Source organism: Scaptodrosophila lebanonensis, unplaced genomic scaffold, assembly GCF_003285725.1.
Source record: "Scaptodrosophila lebanonensis strain 11010-0011.00,11010-0021.00 unplaced genomic scaffold, SlebRS2 tig00000085-arrow-pilon, whole genome shotgun sequence".
Taxonomy (NCBI): Eukaryota; Metazoa; Arthropoda; class Insecta; order Diptera; family Drosophilidae; genus Scaptodrosophila; species Scaptodrosophila lebanonensis.
The window spans coordinates 5,445,957-5,458,814 of record NW_022060564.1 but is presented as its reverse complement, the minus strand read 5'-3'; the positions used below and the strand labels follow the sequence as shown (position 1 = coordinate 5,458,814).

Sequence of the window (12,858 nt, the reverse complement as noted above, 5' to 3'; positions counted from 1 at the left end):
TTTGAAAATCCAAATACAAGTAAGATTTTTTTAAATACACCAGCACTTGTAATCATAACTAATTAACGTTTTGTGTAATTATTTAAGACTCAAAAGTTGTATCCTATACTTTATACTATATTTAATTAAACTAAGGATAATGCAAATAAAAAGTAATCATATACGAACATTTATGAGAAGATTTACTTCTTTATTTTAATTCACAGCTTTATATAGAAACTCTAATCGTCTGTTGCTTTATTGCATCAGCATAGTTATACTTAAAAACCTTCAGAAGCTATTACTGCATTTCGAATTATTCAGGTATTTAGTTCATCTATGAACAAGAGCTTTTGATTTTGTATACACTTGTATGTATGTATTATTATACTGATTGCTTTATTACAGCCTCTCCAATTAGAGAATGATATTATTCCACTGTAGAGTGAGCCCCAGGCCGCCATTGCAGTTGCCATTGGCTTTTGGCTTTTGGGCTACAGTTTTTGCGTTTTTTACTACATTCTTCTTTTATTTCTTTTTTTGGCGCAATTTTATGTATTTTTATGGTAGGTTGCCGACGCTTCTGCTTCTGCTGCTACTGCTACTGCTGTTGCTGCTGTTGCTTGGCCCGGAAAACGGAAACCGAAAATTGCTACTTATTATGTTACCAACTTTGTGCTGGAGCTTCGGCCGCGTTTCTGTTGTTGCCGTTGCTTTTACTGTTGCCATTGCTGTCGGGGCCCTCATGATGCAAAGCCAAAGTATCTGCACATAGATGTGTGTAAGCGTTTCTCTCTGCCGTTCTATCTGTGCGTGTGTGTGTGTGTCTGTGTGTATGTGTGCGTGTCGGCTGCTTGCTTGTTGTTGGCAATGTTGGTGTGTGATAATGTCAGGTTTTGTTAAAATTAAATTGCATGTCTTGCTGCGCTGAAGTTAAATTATTACCCCAGGCAGACAAGTATACACATACCTACCATTCGTATGTATGTATTTATATATATGTGTGTGTGTAAATGAGTGCGTAACTATGTTTCCATGTGTGTGAGCTGAGACATGCATTTGAGCTTCAACGCTGCATTATTTTTTCGACTGCTCTTGCAATGCTTGTGATATTTTAGAACTATTCAAGGTTGTGGTTTAAAACAGGCAGTGATATGTGATATCCAATTAGGGTAAGAAAAAGAGGCAAATAGTACTAAACTACATCATAAGCTAAACAATGAAACTTCTGCGAAGGCAACACCATAATAAGCCACTTTTCATTCGATAAGAAACACTCGTTTCTTTTGGTTTCAATAACTTGTTCATTTAATGTTCCACAATCCATGAATGTGAAGTTTTTTCTAATCAAAAGAAATCTTATCGATCCATTGTGAAGCGAGAGTTATTCGATGTTGAGAATTGTTAACAGAAATATATACCTATTACCTATCACTGGGTGAGAGATTCCTTTTTTATTTATTTTTCTTGTAATTAATTAGCTATTAGTTAATTTAAGTTTCCTTTTATTTATAATGTACTTTTTCTAATGTTTTCGAAGGTCTATGAACTACTGACTACAATTGAATTTTAGGATAGCTGGCCGAAGGCGTTTATTAGACATAATTGTAATTCGATTTGATTTCTCCTATTTAGGCGTTTTTAGCTTATAAGGCTTCATTATAACGTTGCCGATAGCTTGTTTTTGTCGACATAAACTAAAATAAATGAGGTAAATTAAATAAAAATAAAACAATATATTTAACAAAAAACCGAAATTCTGAATAGATTTAAGTATTCGAATTATGTTAATGCTAAAGTAATAATAAAGCTATTTTCTCCATGCTGCATAAAATGTCAAAAATATATGCAGCAATTAAATATATTTACATATATGTATATGCTTTTATTAACTTGTAAATGTTTTATCAATATATGAAGAGTTTAAGTAAATAAGTAAAATTATGCTGATTGCAAGTTCAATTGCCAATCAAAACTTATCCTAAAAAATTTATAAAAGCAAGTTAGCATCAATATTTTTAAAGACTATGAGAGATATACAAGTACCTTTAAGAAATAGTATATATAAGCAATTGTAGTTTTAAGCAGTAAGTTAAACAAAACTTTAGCAGACAGTATGATTTATTGCTGTCGACTTGTGTATCGCAAAATTTAAAAGCTTTATAATGCTAATCAAAGATATGCTTTGGCTAACTTTCCTAAAGGAATATGCAAAATTCCATAGCATAAAAAAACCCGTCCTCTACCCATTTATATGCCAACGCAGGCAAGCTACATAAGCAGCACACATAAACATATATGTTCATACTATATATACATATATCATACGCCATGTTCCCTGCCAGCAGGCGCGCTAAAAATAAAATTTCGTTGGCGCCGTAAAGTATGCAACAGATTTTTTCTTACGCTAAGCACCGCATGGCGAATACAGCGTGAACAAGCAAATGGAGCCGCAGACGCAGACGCCGCCTCAGCCTCATCATTGCCGATTTTTGCATATGGTGCCGCAGAATGTGCGCCACACGCTTTTCTGTATTCCACATGCTGAGATTTTACCGGCATTGCAAAATATTAACAGCGCATATACATGCAAGCCCAGCAGGTGGGCTCAGCAGGAAGTAAAACGCTTCGTTCAACCAACAAGGGGGGTGAAATGTGCATGTGTGTGCGTGTGTGTGTGTTCGGCTGCTGTGCGCTATAAGGGTAAGGATCTTATGTTGAACGCATGTGTATTAAAGTTTAATTTACAACAATTTTGCGCCGTCATTTTTGTTGCTGCGAACAGTAGTTAAAGTTTGATTAACTGGCAATTTGGAAGCAATATTGCAATTGCACTCCAACTTGTTCAAAGTTTCATATCGCGCATTTCATGTTTTAAGTTGGGCTCGAGGGCTACCTTTCTACGTGCAACATACTCGTACTAATTCTAACACGAGTTTCGAATTAAGTTTACAACGCCAACATAGTATAACCTAATAAACACTTAGTATATGAAGCTGTTTCAGAATGAAAAGCAATTCCTTTAAAGTCAATAAATGGCAATCATTTCAATTGAATATTTATTCGAATTTGCTTAAAATTTTATTTTGATAACAAAGGATGTTTCGATGTTTATATGCCTGCAACCATGCATTAAAAACTTACATTTTTTAAGCTGATGAACAAGGTTAGCGGTTTGAAAGATTAATAATGAATAATAATAAAAAATAATAAATAATAAGAAACAATATTAAATAATAATAAAAAATACTAAATAATAATAAGTAATAATTAAGAATAATAAATATTAAAAAATAATAATAAATAATAATAATCAATAATAAATAACAATAAATAATAATAAATAACAATAAATAATAATAAATAATAATAAATAGTAATAAACAAAAATAAATAATAATAAATCATAATAAATAATAATGAATAACAATAAATAATAATAAATTATAATTTTTATAATAATTATAACCTTCCCTTAAATGATAAAAGGTTATACTATCTTAGAGCGGCCGTGAGTAACAGACCTGATAAGTATTAAAATATTCGTGTGCTTATTTTTATTCAAAGCATATATCTGGATGGTTCCATTTTATAAACTCAAATATTTTTAAATGAAATAAAAACCCTTTGAACACATATGTGCCGCTTTTTTTTTTTTCTTTTCTTTTTGTTTTTGAAAGTAACTTTAAGGATTTCAATAGTTAGGTAACACTCATCAAATAATTCCAAGCATAAAGAAATAAAAGCAGGAAGTACGTAAAAATATTAACTGAAAAATTTTCTTAGCTAATACATACATTAGAAAAATTTGATCCCTTTAACTTCTTCTTTTTATTACTATTTCTTTAAATACAAATAAAGACGGATTTCAAGTCGATTTTCTACCACAACAAAGAAAGAAAGATGTTGAAAGTAGTTACAGCGGTGGAAAAGTCATTTTAAAATCCATTTAAGAATAATGCTTTAAATAACAAGTGCAGTCGGAAAGTTAACAAACCCTAATCTTGCAATGTATTTATAATGTCCACTTACAAATTACAGACCCCTCTACAGATTCCACAAATAATTTAAAATGTTAATTTTTGTAGATTGCTAATAACAAATTAAGTTCTTCAATATAGTTGGCGTACTAATAACAAAGTTTTATTCCCAATAATCAATTATTTGATTTGTATTCTACCATTTGATTTGGTTATAAAGCATATAATGTAGAATAGATAATTGCATTAAAACCACTACTCTATTACATCAATATTCTAATGTTTTTCCAAGCAATTAATAAAGCATTCTTGTACTATGATCTGCATTCATTTATTTTCATATGCTTCTCTGATACTTTATACCTTCAGCTTTAACCTTCAGCACGAGCTTCAAAATGTTAGCAAAGTACTTATTGCCAAGCATAGAATTCTTCTGCTATTTCGCCCAAAAACTTAAGCCCAATTAGACTTAAGTATTACGGCTTCCGTTTTAAGCATCCCAAGTTGTTCAGAAATGCTAGAGAGCCTCAAGCAACACCAGCTAAATTGCGCTAGGTAAACAAAGCACTTGCCATACAAATACTCAAATACAAACGTACACACATACGTACATACATAATAAACGAAGGCCTACAACAAGTACAAAGGGAACTTCGCATGCACACAGACAACTAATTACAAGGCCAACACATGCAGCACTTCAGGAGGCAACTTAAAATACGCCAAAGGGGAGGCGAGGGAAAGTTGCAGGCAAGTGTAAATAAGGGCCATATGCATGCACAAGCATACCTTTTCCTATATAAGCATGTATGTGTGTGTGTGTGTGTGCGTGAGTATTTTAATGACGCACACTGTGCGAGCGGACAACAAAAGGGTCAGTGAAGAAGGAGCACATGCTCATTGTTATTGGAGCGCAAACAGGCGGCCAACAGTCTCATTAAAACGCATAAAAGTGCACACACACACACACATACACACTCACACATGCGTACTTGAGGAAATTCACAGTTAAGCGAAGGGATAAACAATAAATAAAATGGCAAGCCCGAAACTTTGGCAACTCAGTTCGGCGCGAGCCTGCCTGCCTGCTTGCCTGCACACATTATTAAATTTGTTATTAAGCATGTAATTATTTTCACGTTGCTGGCTGGCTCTGTCGCACTTCCTTTCTTTCCATTAATGCCCATCGTACCGCTTCGTACTACAATCGTTCATGGTGCAGGAAATGTAGGCATTTCCGCGGCAGAGAATGCGAAATTTTCCTATTAAGTCGAAAGCTATTAAATGTTTCGTTTTTTTCTCTCTCTTTCGCTGTAAAATGAAAACATAAATAAATTATGCTCAACATAAAAAATAAGGAAGAACAAAAAAAAAAAAAGAGACCAACATAATAATAATAAGAAAAACCCAAGGCAGAGACAAAGACAATGCGCATGCTGCTTATTTCACAGTCAAGTTAACTTTAAAAGATATTGAGCCAAGCGCGCCCCGAAGGCTGCCTCATTTATTTGCTTGTCTTTGCCTTTGAATTGCTGACCGTCGTCCATCTCCTTTCATTAATTCTTTATGCATTTGTACGCAGCGTAAATTAACAACAATTGTTTCTTACATTTAATCTTAATCTTTGGCGTACATTTCATGCATTACTTCCCCCATTCATTCAGTCAGTCATTCATTCCTTCATTCCTTAGCTTTTATTCGTTGTTTGCTTGCCACCCTCGCTCCTTTTGTTTGCAAAATTTTTGAGACCTCGCCGCCGGCTCTTGCTCATAGTACTATACGAGTATGTGTTTGTGTGTGTGCAGAGCCTGTGCTCTACTGGCCATTGAGTGTTACAATAAATCAAAATGCAGCTGCATGCAGCAGGAGGCAGAGGTAAGGAGCAAAAAAAATTACCAAATGGGGGGCGAGCAAAACAAATCTTAAATGAAAATTGTAGCCGCCGCTGGAACCAAGCAAGCTACGTAATCTGCATGGCCACATGCCATTTACCACAGTATTGGTTGCATGTGCGATTCAGTGTTTCTGTTGTCCTTGTAGTTGTTATTGTTGCTGTAGTTGCTCAGCTTAAGGGTCAGTAATAAATGTCATGATATAAAATTTATTTACGCGCCATGCCAATGAAAAAGCCAAACGAAACCAACACTGAAATGAATGTCGCACAACAGCTGAAGCAACAATAACAATAAGCAAGCAACAACAAAAACAAAAGCAACACCGACAACAGTTACACTGCGACGCTCAGACCAAATGGCAAACTTCAATTAAAAGTGAAATAAAGAAAGGTAAAAGCAAAGCAAAGGTCATACGAGTACGCAAAGAGAACTTGCTGGGAGTTGTCAACAAAAATTATTGACGTCCAAGAAGGGCCCATTTTGTTAATATAGTTTGATTTGCTGCTGGTAGAAATTAAACGTAAAGCTAATTAAATTAATTGATCTGCAACTATAAATGATTTCGACAAAAACTATGTATTTTTATTAAACAAAAGTAAATTTTGTTTCTCTCTTTTTTCAATTAAAAGTGAAAGAGAGAAAGGTAAAAGGAAAGCAAAGGTCATACGAGTACGCAATGAAAAGTTGCTGGAAGTTGTCATCCAAAATTATGAACGCACAAGAAGGGCTATTTTGTTAATATAGTTTGATTTGCTGCTGCTAGAAATTAAACGTAACGATAATTAAATTAATTGATCTGCAACTACAAATGATTGCAATTAAAATTATATTATTATAATTATACATTTATTTGCTATAATTTGGGTTCACTTCAAAAAGAAAAGTCAATTTTTTGTTACACGCTTTTTTCAATTAAAAGAAAAAAGAAAGGTAATATGGCTGGGAGTTGTTATCAAAAATTATTGACGCACTTTGTTAATATAAAGATAACTAAATTAATTGATCTGCAACTACAAATGATTGCAACTAAAATTATATTATTATAATTATACATTTATTTGTTATATGTTGGGTTCACTTCAAAAAGAAAAGTCAATTTTTTGTTACACGCTTTTTTCAATTAAAAGAAAAATGAAAGATAAAAAGGACGCACAAAAAGGCCTGTTAATATAAAGATAACTAAATTAATTGATTTACAACTACATATAATTTCAACTAAAACTATATTATTATAACTATGCATTTATTTGTTAAATTTTATGTTCACTTTAAACAAAAGTCAATTTTTTTTTCTCTCTCTCGGTTTTTTACAAACCAGCCTGCAGCTCAAAGTCACACCTGCAGAAAATCCGGGTCTTGCAAGCGAAAACCCTTCGCCTCCTAACAGATGCCCCCTGGTACATGAAAACGGCACACATAGAAAGGGATCTGGGGGTGAAAAAAGTTGGAGACGTGCTAAATAAGCAGGCTGAGCAATACATGGAGCGTCTGCGAACCCATGTGAATGTATTAGCAAGGCGCCTGCTGAAACGGCGACGAAAAGGAACAAGAGTAATAAGAAGGAGGCTGAAGAGATCACACCCTGCCGATCTTCCTAATAGATTTATTTAATATAAGATTAAATAAATAATAATTAAATGATATAAATAATTAAATAAGACTGAACTCCTAGTTTAAGTTGTATTTGTATATTTCTATAAGTTTAATTTAAGTTGTTGTAAATAATAACAGGAAAATTAAAGTATTATCATATAAAAAAAAAAAAAAAAAAAAGCCTGCAGCTTTACAACTGAATAGTTTGCTTAATTACAAAGCAGCACACTTAACTGAGTGTCAGTTTACAAATTACAGCCATAGGATATATATGATAACGGGCATTGGGTAATCACAATAAAAGGAAATATAACGAACTGCACAGGTCGGCTTCGATTTCAAAGGTTGCGATTAATTACGCATGCATTCCTTTCTTTGAGCTTTAATATAATAGCAAGGAAGCAAAGAGACTAGCCTATTAAAGAAGCTGTTACTAGACATACCATTACAATATTATCGTATTCGCCATTTATTGAACTGCTAACAACTTAAAGCTAGCAATCGAATTTCAGATTAAATTAAATGCCTTTACTTAAATCTAAGCTTCAAACAAATGCTTGACTAATAACTAAATCCAAAGCTTGAAATGTCCATGCAATACATTTAATAAATAATAGTTCTGCCGGTTATTTTCTCTTGAGAATGGTAGGGACATGGCTAGTCTGGTTAGAGGCGTAGCTGCTTGTTAGGCAAATAAAATCTCCCCCACCGAGTCGGATTCGTTATCAGATAATTTTGTAATTTATATAGGCTTTTTATTTCTTTCGTTTTATTTAGTTTAAGTTCTCTTTTGTATGGAATCTTTTTTACATCGACAGCTTTGTTTGTCGATGAAATAAGTGAATAAATAAATAAAATAGGGCTGGATATTTCTACGATTCCATGCTGTAGCTCCAGGTTGGCACAATAATAGTGCAGTACAGTATCCTTTTGCAAAGTTGTGGCAATGGTGTCCTGCCAGCCAGTAGTCATTTAAGTTTGGCTAATTTGCTTTGGCAGTTGGAAACTGTGGCAATAATTTGCGGCTTGAAAGTACGCCTTTGGTCGAGTTTTGTGCCTAAGTACTTGGCGTCCTACTGATGCTGCAGCACCTCATCATTAAGCCAGACAGCAGGTACTACTCCTCTCCTCAGTCCTTTACTTTGCTGGGTTCCACATGCGAATCCAGCTCTTTAGCAGGCTAGCAGAATTCATATGGACTGATAATGTGGCTGAAATTTCGCTGTAGGGCTATTCGATTGACAGTTTTGTAAACTTGATAATTGCACAAACTAGCTTGCATACGCGTAGTTAATTTAATATCATCAGCGATTGAAGCTTCAAAAGGCTTCGGTTAAGTTGTTGGCGCTCAGACAAGACCAAAGTATTACAATAAAATGATTAAAAAAAAAGCTTATAATTTCATGAAGATTCCTTGCCAATTGTTGAGAAACTCTGATTAAACCAAAAGCTGATTCAAAGGCGATTTCATTTCATAAGGGAGATAGGATTTACTTTAATTTCTTGATAAAAATTATTACAATAAAATGATAAAGCTGGCGAATATGCAGAATTTTGAACAAGCCAACATTTATATTAAGATTTCTAATATAAAGTTAATAATTTCATGAAGAAAACTTTGATGAAACCAAAAGCAGATTCAAGGGCGCTTTCATTACATAAAGAAGATAGGAATTACTTAAATTTTTTGATAAAAAACGTTACAATAAAATGATAAAAAAGTTAATCATTTCATGAAGATTTGAATTTTGAAAGACGCTGGTTAAACTAAAAGCAGATTCAAAGGCGTTTTCATTTCATAAAGCAGATATGTTTTACTTTAATTTTTTGATAAAAAGTATTACAATAAAATAATACTAACTGCACTTAATTGGCTATCGGATATGTTCCTAAATCCATAGCGTAAAAGCAAAATAATGTAGCCAAGTTTGTGGCAAGTGCGAGCCCGAAAGCAGGCAGATGTCCCACATACACATGTACGTATTATTTACCCAACACGTTCTACAGCTAGAACAACACGTACTCAATTTTGTTACACAGTCACACTACACTCTACACACACACACACTCATACACTCTCATACACACATAAGGGGACAGCATAACATTTGTTAATGTTTGCGTTTTCATGCCCCCAAAACGTACTCGCAGAGCAACAAATGTAGAAAGCAATGTCTGTTTGCCTTGTTCGCAGCGTATATATACAAGTATATATATGTGTGTGTGTGTGTGTCTATAAGAGTTTGTGACTGTTTGCAAAACACATGCACAGCGAATACTGTCTGCTGCAAAACCAATAAATTACAAATACAATCGTATACACATATCTCAGTAGAATGAACAAAAGAAAGGCAAAATAACAGCCAACGTGCAAAAATTTAAAATTGCTCGAAGGCTCGATATTCGTCGCTAAAATTGTGTGAGCGCGGTATTCCAGTCATATTGTGTATTTACAAATATTTATATGTTTACTACTTACATCAGTATCTGTATACCTGAAGAGAAGGTCATAAGCCCAGTCATGTTATGTGCCGCGGCCTGTCACAACATTTTTTACACTTGTACCCGGTGTGTGTCTGTCTAGGTGTCTGCGACTCTTACTTCTGCTGAGCTAGCATTTCCGCTTACTCTGGAAATCTTGGGCAATATTTATTGCTTCAAAACGTGTAATTTTAATTTTGTTGAAAATCTGATGGCACTATGCATATGTTTAAAAACTCACAATTCTATTCTAGTTTAATGGTAAATGTAATTTATTTGTTTTTTATTCATTTACTGCAGCTAAAATAAGTATAATAACAAATTAACTGCTAGCTTATATGTTAACAAAATGCACAGATCGGCAGCAGATATAGTCTTAAAAACACACATGTCTTGAAATAACTACATATACCCAGAAGAGTGCAAAAACAAAAACACCCACCATTTACATCTGATTTTTTGTATTACCAGAGAACCCTTTTGTTGCCATTCCCTGCTTCTTTAGTATTCTTGATTTTCCAAGGATTTTCCAAGGATTTTCGTAACAAAATAATGCCTCATTTTTTATCTATATCTTTACACCCAAACAAAAGCAAAAATATATTGTACTAGCGCTTTTTACGGGTTTAAATGCATTTTTTAGAGAAGACACTATTTTGTGTCAGTTTTCATACGATTAGAATTATCTATGACCTTTAGCTAAATATATGTCTCAAAATTAGAATAACATTTAACATTTAATTATAATTTAACTGAGAACGCATGGCACTTCATCATAAATACTTACATTTTGATAAATTATTTGATAAATTAGAATGACGATCTTGACAGATTCAAGAAAAATCGAAGAAGGATTGGAAAAAGTTTTGGCTTTAAAGGCGATAAAATAGACTTTAATGAATAAGGAAATATTTTGAAAGTTGAGAGTTATATATACAAGTCCGGGTCAGATTTTTACAGATTTGTATTATGAAAAATAATAATTTATTTAGTTTAAGGCCTACATTTTTGTTCTCCTGCAAATTTAACTTTGCAGCTGAGCTGATAATTTACTATATGTTAGTTTTTAATGCACTATTCCTAAAATTAAACGCAGAAAAGTTCAGCATATATAAAATCTTATTGCAGCTGTGATTATAAATAAGTACAAACAGTAGGCCTGGCAGCACAAGTACATGTTCATTATCGACTGCCGGCTTATGTGTTGTGAATAGTGTCAAAAAATAGCGGCACTGCGTGCAATTGGGACAAGGACAAGGACAGATACATGGCGAAGAGTCTTGGACACGAAGCCAGAGCCTGCTATTTGACCAGACCAAGCATGCACACCAAGTCAACCTATTCTCTGAAGAATTTGTTCAAAAAAATGTATATAACAGATGCTAGTCAAAATAGGTAAACTAAATTTCGGCTTTATTCGTATATTTCGGCATGCTCTTACCACTTGAAAATTCAAACAGAGACAGGGACCGTGATCGTGATCGTGATCGGGACCGTGACCGTGACCGTCGCCGAGGCAATGCCAACACCGGCAACACCAAAAAAACCAGCGCTGGTGGCAGCTCGCACTCGATTTGGTCGGACCGCAGTGGGCGCCAACAATCTACCTCCGGATCGCGCGGAAAGGGAGAGGGTCGCAACAGTGCGGAAGCCACACGGGAATTGGAAAACCTAAATCGAGAGTTCCAACGCGACATTCGCAGGCTGGAGCAGTCCATTTGCAACATGGACTTTCGCGAGAAGTCTGTGGCCACCGAATGGATAGCCAAGCTGCATGATGCCAATCCTAATTTGAGAGAGGCACGCGCTCGCAATGACATCCTCAGCTATTTGCTCAGATGTGTGGACGAGAATGTTTTTAATCGAGAGCCCTTTAACAAACCCCCACCGCTCAGCAGTTTGGCGAGCATAAAGGCTTCAATGGTAAACATCTTATTAAACATAATCAATAATGGAAACTATGTAACGACAATATTCTGCAGCCCTTGAGCAAGAACACTGTATGCATGATACCCAACGAGCTGGATAAGCAAAAATATCTCACCCAACTATATAATGATTCGTACGATAGTGGCGATTTTTTGTCCCAATTGCCTGTGCCGCGGGATGGAGCTTTCTTTGTGTTGCACTTACGTCCCAACTTGTAGAGTTTTGTGCGCCTCTATAGCTGCCAATTTCTGATTGCTAGAAGTCAATACTACAAATTCCAAATTAAACAAAAGTTACGCGTGGTAAAAAAAAAATGTTTTTTTATATAATGTGCTATATACTTGTATACTTAGTATTGGAAGGTATTAGCTTTTAAATTAAGCAGAATGGAGATAGGAATTAGGGTAAGCGTAGCTTTCTAAATTTAATTGTAACTAGAATTTGGTGGACAATTTAATTTTTAGTTGAGTTTACACTCAAAATCTGCCCTACATAAAAGGGAATACATTAAAAGCTCAGAAACACATCTACCTCCCTAACAACTTTTATCCTCTTTGCATACCTAATTAAAATTCATACTATATTATATTTCATTTAATTTAAAAGTGATTTATTTAATTTATTAACCTTTGCATTATTTTTATACAAAAGCCAGTGTCTTAGAGAGATCTAGGTAATGCAGTTTAAAGCATTCTTAGTATATTATATTATAGTTTATCCAACAACAAATACAGAGCATGCCCTATATAAAGGGAAAACAATAACAGCTCACTAACAGATCTATCTCCCTTTCAGTTTTTGCTCTTTTCGCATACCTTAAACTTAAAATTTATATTATATGCATTTTTATTTATTTTATTTAAAGGTTATTTATTTAATTTATTTTATCAACGTTTTATTTTATAATATAATAAATAAATTTTAAAAAAATGCTTGTTCTTAATGTAAATCAAGAACACAAATACTAAGCACAAGGCCCAACCTCTCTATAAGCTTAAGTT

General features: G+C 34.0%; 1 protein-coding gene across 1 annotated transcript; it reads left to right on the top strand.

Annotated features, from left to right (window-relative positions):
* Positions 1-11,133: 11,133 nt before the first annotated feature.
* On the top strand, positions 11,134-12,165 carry LOC115626503 (serine/threonine-protein kinase prpf4B-like). Its single transcript, XM_030521888.1, has 3 exons — positions 11,134-11,323; positions 11,389-11,851; positions 11,911-12,165. Exons 1-3 carry the CDS (start codon positions 11,196-11,198, stop codon positions 12,073-12,075), a joined length of 756 nt encoding a protein of 251 aa, XP_030377748.1. The 5' UTR covers positions 11,134-11,195; the 3' UTR covers positions 12,076-12,165.
* The last annotated feature ends 693 nt before the right edge of the window (positions 12,166-12,858 follow it).

Bases quoted from the DNA above. Each gene is read 5' to 3' on its own strand.
- LOC115626503 (XM_030521888.1), top strand. From the start codon at position 11,196: ATGGCGAAGAGTCTTGGACACGAAGCCAGAGCCTGCTATTTGACCAGA. The intron at 11,324-11,388 runs GTAAACTAAATT...AAATTCAAACAG, and splicing joins ACAGATGCTAGTCAAAATAG to AGACAGGGACCGTGATCGTG. The intron at 11,852-11,910 runs GTAAACATCTTA...AATATTCTGCAG, and splicing joins CGAGCATAAAGGCTTCAATG to CCCTTGAGCAAGAACACTGT.